At 47.3% G+C, this 17,154-nt stretch overlaps 1 protein-coding gene across 2 annotated transcripts; it reads right to left on the bottom strand.

Moving 5' to 3' along the window:
- Positions 1 to 436: 436 nt before the first annotated feature.
- On the bottom strand, positions 437 to 14,630 carry FXR2 (FMR1 autosomal homolog 2). 2 transcript variants are annotated; one of them, XM_033848166.2, is made up of 17 exons: positions 14,091 to 14,626; positions 7,821 to 7,873; positions 7,394 to 7,487; positions 6,922 to 6,993; positions 6,659 to 6,807; positions 6,312 to 6,405; positions 5,720 to 5,836; positions 4,175 to 4,345; positions 3,893 to 3,971; positions 3,433 to 3,542; positions 3,110 to 3,196; positions 2,583 to 2,805; positions 2,186 to 2,383; positions 1,893 to 2,093; positions 1,703 to 1,798; positions 1,457 to 1,557; positions 437 to 1,137 (listed from the first exon to the last, which is right to left on the bottom strand). In XM_033848166.2, the coding sequence occupies exons 1-17, from the start codon at positions 14,169 to 14,171 to the stop codon at positions 1,042 to 1,044; spliced, it is 2,022 nt and encodes a 673-aa protein (XP_033704057.1). In that variant the 5' UTR covers positions 14,172 to 14,626; the 3' UTR covers positions 437 to 1,041. The 2 variants fall into 2 exon arrangements, with proteins under 2 accessions (XP_033704057.1, XP_033704058.1); XM_033848167.2 differs by lacking the exon at positions 2,186 to 2,383 and having other exon boundaries at positions 14,091 to 14,630.
- Between the last annotated feature and the right edge of the window lie 2,524 nt (positions 14,631 to 17,154).

Below are 17,154 nucleotides of genomic sequence, written 5' to 3'. Positions count from 1 at the left end.
GGCTGGACACCTAGGTCCCAGAGGCTGTCTTGAGGGAACCCTGCTCCCCACTCTGCCCAAGGCCCAGCCCAAGCCCCAGGCCTCAGGTAATCGGATTAAGCAGCCTGCCTTGGCTCTCACCCCTTAGCAGGAACAGCTCCAGCTTTGAGCAGCCCTACCTAGCCCGCTGTGACTCAGGGTATAGGAGTGGCCCAGCTCCCTCTACCAGCAAACCTGGGGGAGGGGAGAGGCAGCAAGGCACAAGCCACTCTCCTCTGGACCAGGAGGGTACCTGGGCCTGGAGAATTTAGGAATGTCAGAAATTCCCAGAAGTAGACCAACTTTGGAATGCCAGAGAAGCTAGGTGTGGAGATACAGGAAACAAGGGTCAAGGCAGGTCAGTCCTACACAAACAGATGGACCAAACTGGGCATAAGGAAGGTGCAGGAACCAGAGGGCCATTTGGATTTTTTTATTCTCTTTTTAAATACTGTACAGTGAAAAATAAATATGCCTTCTCATCCACCAGACAAGGTTGGTCCCCCCTCCCCTGGGGGACCTTGTCACCCCACTTCATACACACCCCTGGTTCTACTCCAAAACCTTCCCCATGCCTCCCACCCACTTATACCCTTACTATCCCCGTCTTCCACAGTGATGAGGCCCCAGAAATGGGGGGTACAGGACGGGAGGAGGGATAGCAGGGGAGCCCCCCTGAACTGTCCAATCTGGGTGGGTCAAGGAGCACCCCGCACCAACAGGCGGAGAATGGGGGTGTTCAGAGAGAGATTGGGGCATTAGAGGATAAAGGCACATCCAGTCTGATGGGGAAGGAGAGAGGCTCCCCTCACCCTGGGGGTAGGGTGGACAAGAGGGAGGGGGGTATGACCCTGTTACACACCCCTCCACTAGCTCCTTGAGGCTGGGGGGGGACCCAAGCTGCTGTGCCACCCCCCGCCCCCCTAGATAAGAGCAGCTCCAGCGCAGGTCAGTTGGGCCTGTGAGGGCCATGGTGTTGGGCAGCAAGCGAGATGGAGAAGGGAGGGATGCGGGCTGGAGGGTTTATGAAACCCCATTCACCAAACTACCCAACTCCAGGGGGGCAGAGAGCTCCCCATTCTCTGAGGGGCCCTTAGGAAGCTTGCTGACAGAGTCACCCTGAGGGGGGAGTGGGAAAGAAAATGGAGAGGAAGCAAAGAAAAAGGTCAGTAGAAATTCAGGTAATGCCATTCCCTACCACCTAAATGCTCCAGGTACCTCCAGGCTGGTCCCCTGTAGTCACTTTTACTGGGGTCCAGAAAATATGAACCAAATTCTCTTCTATTCAAACTTTTTTCACTATTCTAAATGCAGTCTAAACTCCATCAGACATGCCTTCTCTGCAATTTAATGAGAGGTTTCTTTGGGAGTTTTCTTGTGCCCCCTACCCCAGAACAACAAAAAAGGAGGTGGGGTAAACTATATCTTGCTTGCCTACCTTCTGTCCTGAAAGAGAATCCTCTGAAGGTTTAGTGCGTTCCAGGGGTGGCCGCTGGCGGCTCTGAGACTTTGCTCGGGAGATATAGTCAGCCACAGTCACTGGGGAAGGCAGAGGACCAAAAGTTTCAGAAGGAACCCAGGTACCCAGCCCCTAGACACCCACTGAACCCCAACCCCTAGCTTTCACAGGATAGGAGGCATCCTGTTCTCTGAGGAAGTCTGCTGACATCCTGTGTGAGCTGACCTGGCTGACGGTCTCCACTGATCGAACCATCAGTCCGGTTACCACGGTTACGGCGGCGGCGGCTCCGGTTACGACGCTGGGGTCTTGACTCATCTTCTGTGGGGCAGGGGAAAATGAGAGCTGTGCATCAATCTCCCATCCCTCAATTCTTGCCCAGTTCTGATTTTTCAGATCCAGGTACACCCCTTACCCAGGCCATTCTCTGTCATGCTGGGCCCGTCAGATTCCAGGCCTCCATCCATGACAGTCCTGTCTTCATCAGTGCGACGGCGGCGGGAGCGGCGGCGCCTGGCACTTGCTGGGGGGGGTTCCCCAGGCTCTGAATCAACTGGGGGCTCTGGTTCGGATGTGTCCAGTAGGCTGTAGGGATTACTGTCTGGGTCCTTCAGCACTGGTTAGATGAAAAAGAGGAGTTGGGAGTGAGGTGTCCATCATCTTTCCTTTTGGCCCACATTCGTGAACCTAGCTGTCTGCTTCTGGTACCTGAGCTAATTGATGAAGAGTTGTATCTTGAGGTGGGCCGGGGGGCAGGTGGGGGTCCCCTACCCCGGCCCCCAATCGGCCGCCTCCGACTTTCTTCCCCCCGGGTCGGGGGATCCCGGTCACCAGGCCCAGCTCGGTTGGGCTCTTCCCTCTTCTCTGACTCAGTCTCAGAAGCTGTGGATAGGTCTGAGATGGGGCCTGAAGAACACAGTAGGGTTCAAACAGGGTCACTCACCCTACCCCAGGATCCATCCCAGTCCCCAGGCTGGAAGACTCTCGCTCTCACTCCTAAGTCCCCCAGCCAACCACTTCTTCATCTTCTCCATCACCCTTTCCTCAAACTTCCACCCAGACTTCTGCCTCCCACACACCCCACCACTGCTCGCCTCCCTCTCACCACAGGCAGGACCGCCTGGCCTCCGGCCCCGGCCCCGGCCCCCGTAGCTGCCCCCATAGGTTCGTGTGGTGTGGAGGGAGGAGGAGGAGCTCTCATCGGTGGTGTAGCCAGCCTTGTCGCTGCCACCGCTGCCCCGCCCACTCCCAGGAGGGCGAAAGCCCAGCCCAATCTGCCGAAGCTGTTCATCAATTTGCAACCTCTCCAAGCGAAGCTGCTCCACCTCCTGGTTGGGGAGAAGATGGAGAAAAACAAGGAAGGAGGAATAAGTATAAGATCAATGAACAGTCTCTTTTTCCTGCTTCTCTGCCCTGACTGTCCCTAATGGATCTGAACTCTCAGGAATGCAAGAAGGCTTAAAACAGGGAAAATTCTGGGTTCTAACTCCACAGCCCCAATTTTCCACCTAATGGTTTCTATTCTACTCAGAGACACAAACTGGGAACCACCACTTTTAACTTTATCCACCAGTATCCTTAGTCCCCTTGTACACATGGATCTCTCCTCTCCCAGGCTTCTGGCTTGGATACCTGCAGGTAGGAGAGGTGATACTCCAGCAGAGCCTGAGCATTGCTGATATTCTCTCGGGTGCCAACAAATATGAAGGGAACCATTCCCTGGAGAGCAGAGGAAAGGACAGATGGATTAGAAAGAGACTCAAACGAAGTTTTAAGTTCACGCTGTCTCCTACAGAAGCCCACCCAAATGGGATCTTTCTGGGCTGTACATCTACCAGGAAAAACCAAAGTTCCCAAGCCCCAACCCCTAGAAATCCCATCTCTCAAGGGAATGGCTTGGAGAATAATCCCATCTACTTCTGGCAACCAATCTCTAGGTGTTAGCTGCCCCATACCTCCTCCCTGGGGTTCTTCTTGTCATTATCACCTTCTACTCGAACCCTCACCACACCAGATTTATCCACAATCTCCTGGATCACTTTCCCGTTCTTTCCAATCACTTTGCCTGAATGGGTAAAGGAGGAATTAGGCCTTTTTTTTTTCAAAGGAAAGGAAAAAAAAAAAGGAAAGAAAGAAGAGTAAAAACAGACAAGATAAACAGTTTTCCAGCTGCTATATAAAGATTCCGTTTAATGATTCTCTTGCTTCTAAGCTTCTGGTGTGTTTTCACAGGACAAAGTATCACAATCCCTAGAAATCTGTTCTCCCATTTTTGTCACTCCTACTACAGACTGTTTGCTCTGTCCTTGTGAAACTGGAAGTCCACAGGGAGGTGCCAAGCCAGAATCACTTTAGAGCATCTCACATCTGGTCCCCAGCTGTATTCTCTTATACACATACTCATCCCCAACTCACCAACCAGGTTCCTGGGCACTTGCACGGAGTCCTCAGAAAACTCAAGGTAGCTCCGGGCCTGTCGGCACGCCTCGGGAGTCTAAGAGAAGAGGAGTGGGGAGTCATTAATAAAACAGAACATCTGGATCTCAAACAGTGACCTTCCTGCCACTCTCTGTCTTTGAGAAAATGTGGCGTCACCGACGTCAGGGAGGGAGGTCAACACGACAGGTTTCCTTTCTATTTCACACTCTCTTCCCTCTATCCCCTAAGGGACCTAGACAACAGCTATCTTTTGCTGACCTCCCCATAGATGCGGAAAGTGCAGGTCTCTTCACCCAATTCGATGGCAGTCACCCCAGGTACTTTTCGGGCCTGCTGGATGTTGGCACCATGAGTCCCAATTGCTAGTCCCATCAGGTCCTCTCGCACTGTGAACTCCTCTTGGAAAGCTGCCGCCAGCTGCTTACTTGTCTGAAAAAAAAAAAAGGCACTGGACCACTGGACTACAGGAATCATGGAGAAATCTCAGAACACCTGTCCCAGATACCGGATGCTTTGCATAACTTAAATGAGAAAAGACTGTATGAAAGAAAGCCAGAACTACCTGGGAGTCCACTGACCACCAGGACCTGTGAAGTATTCAGGAACTTTTCATTCCACTCCTACCTTCCCAATACCAATGGCTTGGTGGGGAGGGGAGGTAATGATGGCCGAATCTGGGCTGAGATCCATCAAAGATCCGGATTTGGCTATAACACTATCTGGTTGTGTGATCCCAAACAAAACATACTCTCTGTGCCTCTGTTCTGTCATCTGCTAAATGACTACACCTGACCTACCCTATTCCCAGACTAACAAGAGGATTAAATAAAGTTGGTATGAAAGAAAGGACTTTTCACAAGGTAAATGCAAGTGTAAGGAACTATTTACCTTAACCAAACCAATATCAACTCCCCAAATAAAACCTGAAAAGTTGAACAGAAAGCAACAGGTTGAGAAAAGCATAAAAAGAGGTTATGGTACACCATGCTACCACTTCATTTCTCAACCAGTCCTTAGAGGGATACCTGAGTACAAGGGCAGGAAAAGGGAAAGGTTCTGGCAGTGCCCTGAGTAGCATCCCTGGAGAAGTAAAGATTACCATGGTCCAGAATTTTCAAAGGCTCCCGAAAAGATCAGTTCACTTGATAAAAAGGAAACAGATGTTCAAATACACACATACACGTGCGTGCAAGCACGTGTATATATACCATCCTCATTTAGGATGGTATAATTCCTAAGAGAATCTGACCATCATAAGATGTCATATGTCATAAGATGTCAGAACACAAAAACACTCACTTTCAACTACTGTAGAAACACTCACATTCAACTACCTCATTGTCACAGCTAAAGAAGAAAAAGCTCACTGAAATCAAATTATTTGACAAAGCAAGACATAGGATTGATTCCAAGTCCAGTGGTCTTTCCAGTGTACAAATGGTTCCCAAACATATCCCACAAAGCAGTCTGGTTCTCAGAGGTAATTTGGGGGCAGCCAGTGGAGGTAAGAGCCACACCCTCTTGCACTTTTAGACCCTGTTTTGATTGATACGTTTTATGCATTGTGCTTTCAAGTAAAATTTCACTTGATCAAAGGGTCCCTTTGAAAAAAAAAAGAAAAAAAGCTTGTACTAAAACATGATGGAGCTCTGCCATCTGGAGGAGTCTGAGATAAAATAGCAGACCCAGGTTTAATGGCCCAGAAAGACCTTAATGTCTGTTCACAAGAGCATGGGTGGAGGATGGGGCGGGAGGGGAGAAGGACAATACCAATCAGCAGTAAAAACTGAAGCCAAAACTTACCTCGAGGTGCTTGGTAGCTTCTTCATTGCGGGACATGAGTAGCAGTTTGGTGCGCAGGCTTCGGAAATGCATATCACCCAGCAGGGATGCTCGCTTCACAGGGGCTTCTGTGGTTGACTGCAAAGAAACCAATGGAAAAGTCATTAAAACTGACTGACTACATTTTAGAGGAGATCCAGGAACCGGGAATCAGGATGCCTGAGTCACTGGAAAAGGGTGGGAGTTAAGAAACAAAGTTGAGGAACAGGAAAAATCACTGTCAGTCTCACAAGGGCCTACTAACTGGGTGCTTAAGGGAAGTGATTTTAAGTAGCAAGCGCAGGTGAGAATCATACTGTCTGTTTTTGAGAGTCCAAATATGCAAGGAAGGGTACCCAGCCCAAACTGCAATACGATGGTCAGGTTGAAAAAAAAATTAAGGTCATACATGAGAAAGACTAAGGAAAGGTAGGGCTAACCTGGGTCCACAGAGGTCAGGAGCAATAAAGTCCTCTCTGACAAATAAATATAAGCACATTTTAGCTCTTCTCTTCTTGCAAAGGAGTTAAAAGGGGAAAAGGGCTTAGGTGAAATTCAGGCAGAATAAACTCACCAGAATGAAGAGCTCACTATTTGTGATGTTGAGAAAGATGCAGTTTGCTCCCAATGCTTTCTTGAACTCTTTATGGACGTTTTCATTGGAGCAGCTGCAGAGAAAAAGAACAGTGCTCAGAGGGCAGAGTGTAGAGTACAGTTGAAGGGGAGAGAGAGAGGGACTGAGAAAAATAAGGACTGCAGTAAAAGAACAGGGATGAGGAAACAGAGGAACTGGGAGCAAAAGGGACTCTAGAGGGCCAGGGAACACAGAACACTGAAACTGGGAGTGGGGGCTGGGACAAACAAGGGCAGAGATGAGGACCATAAAGAGGGCCCCCCACTCCCGACATCTCAAACACTCACGCCTCTCTCAGATCCTCAGGCACAGCCATGGTAACCTTGAAGAAGCTGCCTTTGGTTGCAAGGGGATTGGGATTAACTGGCCGAAGCCGTTCCAGGGTGACAATCTCATTGTAAGTGGCATCACAGGCAGCATATTCAATGACATAGAACTGGCAGAAGGAAAGAAAGGAGAAGCTGTGGATGACCTGAGTTTCTGTCTCCCACCTTTCTCTGACTAAAATATGTGTTTCAGCAGTTCTCCAAAGGCCTTGACAATCACTCACATCTCCCTTCATCATCCGCACCCGGGCCAGCCACCAGCCACAAGGTTCTTGCTCATTGGCTCGAGAATAAACCTGAAGAGAAGTTGAAAATAAGAGATATTGAGGACCATCCAAAAACATCAAGAATGGAATGAGCATTAAGACACTTGGGAGGCATCCTAAACTAAGATAAAGGAATCTAGAGGAAGGAGCTGCTAATTAAAATCAGAGTACACTGGATTTTAGATGCTGTTATCATAAATGGAAGAAAAGTGAATCCCCTGAAAACAGGAAGCTCCCTGAGAGCTTGACTGATCACAGCAATGATGGACAGAAAACTGCTGCATTTCACTCTTCCACAGGCTGCCTAGCTGGATGGAGGAAGGAGCGTGAACCAACCAGTGAGGAGCCTAGGGTACTGGTATCAGGGTAAGGGAGATGCAGAATCCTGGGAAAAGGGACATTTAGAAAAGGTGGACTCCAAGGCCCTTACCTCCACTTCATCCCCTTCTGTGATCTCCTTATTATAGTCAGCTGGAGGTGGTAGCCGGACATCCCCAAAAGGAATCTGCCTCTCACTCTGCCAGCTGCGAGGGAAAACAGTGATATGAAAGCATTCAGGCGAGTGTGGCTGCCCGTTTCTTCCTCCACTGGGCATTTTCCACCTTCCCTCGTGATTACAAGTTAAACTCCAGGCCCTGCTCCATAGTGGTGCTTTCCATCTCTTGCTAGAATCTAAATATGGAGTCAAATGACCCCCACTCTCACCATTTCCTCTCCTGGGATCCATATAAGTTGCCCACCCAAACCCTTGGCTCTCCCCCACCTATTATACACGCCTCATGGGACTCAGCCGCCCCCTCTTCTCCACTCTCCTGCTAGGACCTAGTATGCTGGATTCTCTATTCCCAAGGTCTTACTTGTTTTCAAAGAAGATGGTGACAGAGTCTTCATGGACATCCTTCACAAAGCCCTAGAATGGATTTTAGAACAAAGTAAAAAAAAAAAAAAAAAAAAAAAGCCAATCAACCACCACCTCAGCCACCAAGGGAACAGACAGTTTTAGAGGGCCTTAAGCTAGTTTTTTTGTTTGCTTTTCTTTTCTTTTTTTTTTTGCCCGCGCCTTGTGGCTTGCGGGATCTCAGTTCCCCAACCAGGGACTTGAACCCAGGGCCACAGCAGTGAAAACCAAGAGGGCCTAACCACTTGGCCACCAAGAAACTCCTTTTTTTTTTCCTTTTTTTAAACTAGAGTTTTAGATGGGGACACAAGCAATCTAAAAACAGGGCCAGAAAAAGCTGTATTGGTGAAGGAATACGAATGTTGAGGTAGCAAGAAAGGAAACAATACTGGCAGGGAAAGAAATGTTGCAAAATCCAGAAATAAGATGAGATAGAAATTAAGTAGAAGGGAGAAACATCACCTGCATCAGAACAGCTGGGAAACTAGTGGTCTCCTACGGCTCCCACAGAGGCCTCCCTATCTGTCTGCCTCATGCAGTGCTGAGCAGCTTGCCAGAATTCAATTAAAATACCAACAACATTCAGCAAAGCTAAGAATATCCCATGAGACAGTGTGAGGTTGTCCTGGAACACCTAGAGGACATCAGGATCTGCCAAGAGAGAAAGGGTCTAGCTCCTAATACAGCAAGAGGCCTGAGCGAACTTGGTGCCTTGATGCCTGGGTCGTAAGAAAATAATCAGAACACTGGAGAAATTAGAAACAAACACAATTTACGGAAGGAAAAATTAGGATTTAAAAGATGTGAGGGGGCTTCCCTGGTGGCGCAGTGGTTGAGAGTCCGCCTGACGATGCATGCGACATGGGTTCGTGCCCTGGTCCGGGAAGATCCCACATGCTGCGGAGCGGCTGGGCCCGTGAGCCATGGCCGCTGACCCTGCGCGTCCAGAGCCTGTGCTCCGCAACGGGAGAGGCCACAACAGTGAGAGGACCGCGTACCGCAAAAAATAAAAATAAAAATAAAATAAAATAAAATAAAAGATGTGAGGGAATTCCCTGATGGTCCAGTGGTTAGGACTTCCACTGCCGTGGGCCAGGGTTCAACCCCTGGTCAGGAACTACGATCCTACAATCCTGCAAGCTGAGCGGTGCGGCCCAATAAATAAATAAAAGATGTGAGATTTCTAAATGCTAGACTAGGACACTGCTAAGAATTTGAAAAGAGTAATAAAATTTGTAGAAGACCCCAAACTTGAGATGAAGACAAGGGAGAGGAACAGGGATGACTGAATAGCTGGAATCGCTGGTCTACCTCCTATTTTCTCTCTCTTTTTTTGGCCAAGGCAGTGAAAGCTCTGAGCCCTAACCACTGGACTGCCAGGGAATTCCCCACCTCCTATTTTCTATGTCTTCACTGAGGAAGCCAAAGCTATGCGTTCAATCCTGTGCTCCCAATTTTCCTACCTTCTCTCCTGTTTTTCACATACTCAAAATTAGGGATTGCTAATTTTGATAAAGTCCAATTTTTCAACTTGTTCTGTATCTGAGCTTTTGGTTTTATATCTAAGAAATCTTTACCTAATGTCCTTGTCTAGAGTTTTATAGTTTTTATTTTACATTTAGGTCAATGATCCATTTTGAGTTAAATTCTGTATATGGTGCCAGATACAATCAAACTTTTTTTTTTTTTTTGCCGTACACGGGCCTCTCACTGCTGTGGCCTCTCCCGCTGCGGAGCACAGGCTCCGGACGCGCAGGCCCAGCGGCCATGGCCCACGGGCCCAGCCTCTCCGCGGCAATGTGGGATCTTCCCGGACTGGGGCACGAACCCGTGTCCCCCTGCATCAGCAGGCGGACTCTCAACCACTGCGCCACAAGGGAAGCCCCAAACTTCATTTTTAACCTATGAATGTGCAGTTCTTTGAGCACAATGTGTTGAAAGACTATCCTTCCTCTACTGAATTGCCTTTTCGCTTCTGTCAAAAATCAGAAAATGCAAACTAATGCATAATGACAAAAGGCATTGGTGGTTGGTGGAAGACTTTTGGGATTGATAGAAATTGTGGCGATGGTTTGTTTTCTATATATGTCAAAACTTAACGAATTGTATGCTTTAAATAGGTGTACTTCACTGTATGTCAATTATGCCTCATTAGATTTTTTTTTTAAAAAATCAGGGGTTTCCAAAAGCTAATATACGAAGAACTATTCCTGAGCTTTGCAGGTAGGAACAAAATATGAGTTTGGGAAAGAAAACACCAAAAATGTACACTTGTGTCACTCCCACCTCAGAGAACTGATCAATCATAAACGCTTAATACACTGTTTTTTCCTTAAATCTAAACCTAAAATGTCACTCTTGTACCAGCCATCTTTCTCTTCTTTCGGGAAAGGATCTTGTTATGGAGTCTTACTACTTAGAACTTTACTTCTGCCCAAGGCATTAGTCCTCCTGGTACTGCCTAGCCTCTGACTTACCTATGCTTCAGCCTTCTCTGCCATTCCCTTCTTCAGTAATATTTTTTCCACTCTTCATTCAGCTCCATCAATACCCATTCCTACTCTTCTCCACTCACATCTTCTATTTGCCCAAATCCCTCTCTTCCCTTTTGGGTTCTTCCCTTAGCTCCTTTTTTTTTTTTTCTTTTTCTTCTTTTTCCTTAGCTCCTTTTTAAGTGTCCTCCTCTTTTCTTCCTTTGTAAGGATTTCTCTAAACATTTCATCTAGCCTCTTCAGCTGACTTTATCCAATTCTTTATCCAAAATGTCTATCTCTAAGCTTTAGAAACAGTTTATCAAGAGAGAGTTAGCTATTTTCAAAACATTTCAGGGATGAGCTAAAACATAGTGGAAGAGAATCACTTGCCTGCCTCTTTTGTGAAGAGATCCCCACTCCTAGATACACTCATTCACAAAGGATATGTCTAAAGCTCTAATCCAATTCTCCTCCAACATGTCAGGGTTGGCCCTCAGGCAGAGGTAGCAACATTACCCTGGTTTTTCCAGCTACCATGATCCCAAGGCAGAAATGCAAAGCTCAGAATGGAGTTTTCCCTCACATAACTCAGCAGTTCAACTAAACGTCACTCATTCTTATACTTCTAGGGTCCTTTTCCTTCAAAGATTCTCCAAAACAAGCTTTCTCCTCAACTTCATATTCCAAGTCAGTCTCTGCTCCTTAATTCCACCCACATTACCCCAGTTTTTTTCCTCCAAAAATACCAGTGGCATAAAGTGAGCTCCTAGTTCTGCTCAGTCCATGCTCATTGAGAAGATAAGCAGAGGAGGGCAAGAGCAGTTGAGTGCCTCTCTAGAAGGCTACCTACATCCAAAGGATAACTCAATTCAATTCAATGGCCAGGGCATATGGAGCTTTGGCTTATAGAGCCTAGGACTGGACAGAGGAAGTGAGAGCCCTAGGTTCCTAAGCACTTCACTTTCCTCAAATTATAAGATACAAAATTAGGTCCCACCTTCAACCTATCTTCTAGTTCTGGGTTCTCAAAATAAAGGAGGGAGTTCTAGAAGAAAATCAGGAAGGGTCTGGATAAAAATCACGTGTTGAAGGTGAGGATGCCATATTCCTTAAAAAGGAATTGGAATTGGGATATCCAGGTAAGGTCTGGAAAGTTGGATGACTGTGCCCTGGAAGGTGAACAGATACTTCATTTGGGAGAGCACCGCTTAAAGAACAAAACACATTAAGTTCTGACAGAAAAGGAAGAGCTGATGGGATAGCTAAAAGATAACTTAGATCCCAGATCTGACATTTGCAGTTCTATCCTGGAAGAAGATCAACAACACTAGGACCCAATTCTGAGAGGGATGAAAGGAACCTTCCCAAATTTATAGTTCTAGAAGCAATGTAAACACTCCTTGAACCACACTGAAGTTTGCTGAGTCATGAATATTAAATCAGCAGCAAGGACAGATTGGGTAAGTATCTATATGGCACTGAACGTTGAAGAAAGATTAGTCTGAATTTAAGGATTTACTGTTGTTTTCAACTGAGGCATGGGGCAGAAAATGCTAAAGTGGCCAGGACACAAAATCCACATTACCTGGCTTTCAGCTCAAGTCCAAACTCTATTCTCTGATTCAAAGCATCCTAGCCCCAATTCCCTCAATCAAGTCTATCACTGCCATAGCCCACAGGAGAAAAGAGAAAGATCCAGAGACACATTTTCTGTTGGACACTTATATGTGGAAAGGGAAACATGTCCCTTCCCAGCAGTCTCACACAGCTAATTTGAACTGGATACCAATCTTTCCCAGCTGTGTCTGACTCCCATGCTTCCTAGAACAAATGCAAACATCATATCTTGATCTCAGGCTCAGTTTAAGAATCACTTTTCTTAGGGATGGGAAGGACCCAGATGAAGGACAAGATACTGTGGTAAATGAGGCTAAAATCTTATGAGGAAAGGTATTTCAACAAAGGTAATGCAAGTTTGGGGAAAAAGGATATAAGAGACAAATGCACTCTATCAGAATCAGAAAGGAATTAAGAGACTTTGCCAAAGAAAACAGAAATGCTATGGAGGCAGGCTAGAAGAAAAAGTCCCATGAGTTAGGAAAGTATGCAGAAAAAAATGACAGAAGGGATCAGCTGGGAGCTTCCTTCCATCTTAGCTGGGTAATGGAATAGGTAGTTTCTGGGGATTACACAGAAATATTAGGAAAAAAAGCTAAAGGCTTATATTGAGAGGTTAAGTTAAGATAGATGTGGGTACCCACAGGCACTGAAGAATATAAAGAAACCTGGTGAGGGAAGTAAGGCAGAAATGAATAGGCATTTAGAATGGGTCAAAAATGACTACACTGAACTTATCAATCGAAGTTGGGGCAGAAACCTACTCCAAGGGCAAATATGAGACCCTTTCCAGTTATAGCAAGATATGATTTCACAGGGAAGGAGTTCGAGAAAGTCATTTCCAAGGGCACGAAGGTGGAGAGGTCTATTATGGGAGGACAGGCTTGAGGGGAAGTGAAGGAAAGGGGGTTCTTCTCCTCACAAGTAATGTTATGATAAGATAACTCTGCTCTTGCTCCTCAGGGTAAAATGAGAGAAGACAGGAATCGGGAAAGTCTCTGAGACAATTCCAGGCATAAAGTCCAAAGAGGTTCAAAATAACAACAGTCACATAAAGAAAAATTCCTGAGAGGCAAGAGGGGTCTCCCTCTGGCTTAATCTAAATGGGAAAAAAATGTCCTAAAAAATAAGATTCAGAACAGCTTTAAAAGGTGGTAATAAAAGGAGTTCTAAAAAACCCAATCCTGGGCAACGGGGGAGCTGAAGTAAACAAGGATCTTTTAAAGATAGTCTCCTTCTCCTTTAAAAAAAAGGCTAGTGGATTCCCAAACTGGGCGAGTTGGCCAAAAAGTCTTCTAGAAGTGGAAATCCTTAAGAAGGAGATAAACAGAGGGAATCCTTGTGAGATCCCCTTTTAGAGATCAGGGATATGAAGCTTACACTCCTCAAGATGAAGAAACTGTATGAATGATCTAAATGTATGAGGTCAAAGTGAGATGACAAATACAAAACCATCCCTGGGTAGAACAGTAAACCAGCTAGTCTTGGAATAAAGGGGTGGGGCGAGAGACTTGAGAAAAGATGCCACCTTATGGCTATGAGGCAACTAGACTGGTACAGCCCAGAGTTCCTGAGGTCAAAGATACTAAATGTCATAAACAGATTCTGACCGTTTCTCCTTGGGGTGGGAACAGAAATATAAGATGAAAGTGGGGTGAGTCTTCCAGAGCCAGTAAGCAGAGGCCTCTCCGAGGAAGATGAAAAGATCTAATATGGGACGGCCTTCCCAAGGGGGTAATAGGGAAGAATAAAGAGAATTCTCCATGTGCTTGGACTGTGGGGAAGACGTGATTCAGATCCAAGGTAGGTCTTCTACTAGAGACAAGAAAAGTCAACGAGACGCTGGGTAAATGGGGTCTCTTCTGGGGGGCTGGGGGGGAGCTGAACCAAGTACAATAATGCCCTGATGCTCAATCCCGGAGATGCGGGTAAAAGCAGGTGTAATAGAGGGGCCAAAAATAAGAGGAAGGGGTTAACTTATAGAGGTCTCCCCCCAGGAGGGCCGCGGGTGGGAGCGTGGGTCTAAGGTTCTAAGGGTCAGGGCTTAGCTCCAGAATATCGATCCCGCCCCACTCTTCCCTGCTCTGGCTGGAGGGAGGGGGCTGAAGACCGCGTCCCCGGCCGGCGCGCCGCCTCACCTTGTAGAAGGCCCCGTTGGAGCCGCGCACCTCGACCGGCAGTCCCGGCTCCACATCCCCCCCAGAGGCCAGGCCGCCCATGGCGCCGCCACCGCCTCCGACTCCCCCGGCGGCGGCTGCAGCAGCGCTCTGAGTACGGGCCGGGCCAGGTCCCCGGCGTCTCCCCGGAGGAGGAGCCGGAGGGGGAGCCGCGGGGGGCGGGAGCCGGGCCGGCCCCACGGCGGCCCTGCCACAGCCAACGAGCAGGGGGCCGGGGCCGGGCCGCTCCCCGTCCGCCGCCGCCGCCTTGGTCTCCGCCACCGTGAGGGAAACGGCCGCCGCCGCCGCTGCCTTCGTCACCTCAGCTTCCGCCCGCCGCTGCCCCCGCTGCTGCCTCAGTCCCGGGACCCGCTGCTGCCGCTGCCGCTCCACGGCCTCCACCTCCCCCTGCCGCCGCCGCCTACTGCGCAGGCGCACCGGGCACCCGCCCGCCGCGCGCGGGCCCTGAGGCCCAAGGCGCAGGCGTCGAGGCTGGCGACCCAGCTCGCGCTGGCCAGCGCATCAGGGCTTCCACACTCCTCTTCACTCTCTCACGCCCCCTCCTGGTCGCTTACTTGCGCTTGCGCAGAACCAGACTGGTTCTTTTTCCTCGCCACCCCATCTCTCCACGGCCCCTGTCTCTTCCTTTTCCCACCCCACAACACTGAGAGCTAACCAATCATGGGAAGGGAGGGACGGAGCTCACTCAATCGGATTGGACTTCTGATGCTCCTGGTCAGACCACACCCACTTCACCATGGTGCGCTCCACCAGGCTTGTACAAGTTAGGGATGGGCATGCGCCTGAATGATTGCTTGGTCACTTTCCCCACCTTTGTCTTTCTTGGTGCGCACGCTCCGAAGGAAAAAAAAAAAAAAAAAAAAGGAGTTGTCGAAAGGAAAAAAAAAAGGGCCTGGTGCGCATGCGCTGGGCTTTACAGTCCACAAGGCGGACTGGATTCTTTTGAGCCTCTGTATCTCTGCACGATGCGGTTTAAGAGTCACGTTCTTGCCTTGAGAAGATTCTGATCATGCATACAAAGAAAGGTAAAAGAAAGATTTCAAGGCAGTACCGAAAGACAAATGCAACTTAGCACAAGATTGGATATCTAAATGCGGAGAAAATTCAAAAGAGGAAAAATTGTTACGGAGAAAGGATAGTAGAGGGGAAACTTAGGATTCGTAAACTAAGATAAGTGAGAAATTTCGGTGGAAGTGAATAAAATAGCCAAGAAATTAGGATCATGTGTTGTGCAGTAATCATTTAGCAAATATTTATTTAGCCCTCACTGTGTTCTATCCACTGTGGTAGGTGGTAAGGGTACAAAGACAAGATGTGGTCCCCCAAACAAGGATTTTATAATATATTGGGGAAGGAGCAGACAAACACATTTAAGCAAGTAAGTGCATGGAGTTCATTTGAACATGGGATAAAGATAAGGACTAAGTTTTGGGGGAATCCCAAGGAGACAAACAATGGTCAGTTGTTCTTCAGAGTGATAGGGAAAGACTACTGCAGGGGAGGTGATGCAAATTGAGATTTGAGGGATAAATAGGCATTTGCTAGAGGAAAAGTGCAGTAAGAGTATTCTTGAGAGAACAAGGACTACAATGGTGCAGAGGAGCAGAAAGAACATGTCCTTTGGGGAACCACAACTAGTTCAAATAGCGTTTGGCTTGAGGTAGGGAAGCTAGACTGCAAAGGACTTGTAAATCAGGTTAAGGAAAATGGTCTTCACTTTATCAATACTGGAGAGCCACTGAAAGATTTAAAGCAGTAGTATAATGTAATAATATTTATGTTTTACAACTGTGGGGAATAGATTAAAGAGAAAGGGCATTCCAGAAGGCAGTGAGAGCTGTGAGGAGCTGTTGCAGGTGAGAAAGATGCTGAGGAATGCCTTGGATTAGGGCTGTGGGCAACAGAGGTACAAGTTGATTTGAGCCTGTTAAATTTGCAATAGAATCAACAAGAACTGGTGATAAGGATGCGGTGGAGTCAGTGAAGAAGTGGGAGGAACACAGATTTCTACCTTGGATTGCTGAGTGCATGATGATGCCAGTCATGGAAGAGAGAACATACGAGAAAAAGTTTTGGAGGAGAAGTTGATGAGTTCAATGAGTTTGATTTTGCTCTTTGAGTTTGAGGGTCTACCATCCAGGTGGTCATGTTCCTTTGTCTTCAACAAACTTCTCTTTCAGATCCCAATTTAAATATAATTTCATTAGCCTTCCATTATGCCCACACTGGTTTAGGTCCACTGCCTCACACTGCCAAAGCATCCTATACTCCTTTGTGGCACACATCATGGTTGTAATTTTAATCATTTATCCAGCATCTGTCTTCTGCCATCACACTATAAGTAAGCCCTATGAGATCAGAGACTGGGTTCCAGGTCTGTTTGTCCCCAGCATTGTATACCCAGTACTTAGCACAGTTCCTGGCACGGCAAATATTAACTGAAGGAACCAATGTCCTGTAGGTCAATGGACACACAAGTGTGTAGCCCAGGAGACATCTGGGCTAGAGAGGTGAATGTGAGAATTATCAGCATATTAGACATAGTTAAAGCTATAAGAGAAAATTAGATGTCTAAAGAAAAGTGACTTAGAAATGGATTGGGTCCATGATAAAACTCTCAACTACAACAGTATTTAAAGGGCTGGTAGGGAATTCCCTGGTGATCCAGTGGTTAGAACTCCATGCTTCCACTGCAGGGTACCGGTTGGATGCCTGGTTGGGGAACTAAGATCCCACATGCCGTGCAGCATGTCCAAAAATTAAACAAAGATACAAATAAATAAATAAAGGGCTGGCAGAAGAAGAGGTGTCTTCAAGCGTGCCTGAGAAGGAACATCAGTAAGGAGGGTAGCAGAAATAATAAAAGGGACTAGACTATCAGCAGTGATTCTGATAAGGAGTAGGGAGGGAGAATTAGAGAAATTAAGTGGGACAGATTATCAGGAGTGCTGGCTGTCAGACTAAAAAGTTTGGGTTTGGACCCTTAAGCATCAGGAGTGGCTGAATTTTGTCTTGGAAATGGCAC

The sequence above is a fragment of the Tursiops truncatus genome, chromosome 20 (assembly GCF_011762595.2).
Source record: "Tursiops truncatus isolate mTurTru1 chromosome 20, mTurTru1.mat.Y, whole genome shotgun sequence".
Classification (NCBI taxonomy): Eukaryota; Metazoa; Chordata; class Mammalia; order Artiodactyla; family Delphinidae; genus Tursiops; species Tursiops truncatus.
This window is presented reverse-complemented; position numbering and strand designations above follow the sequence as displayed.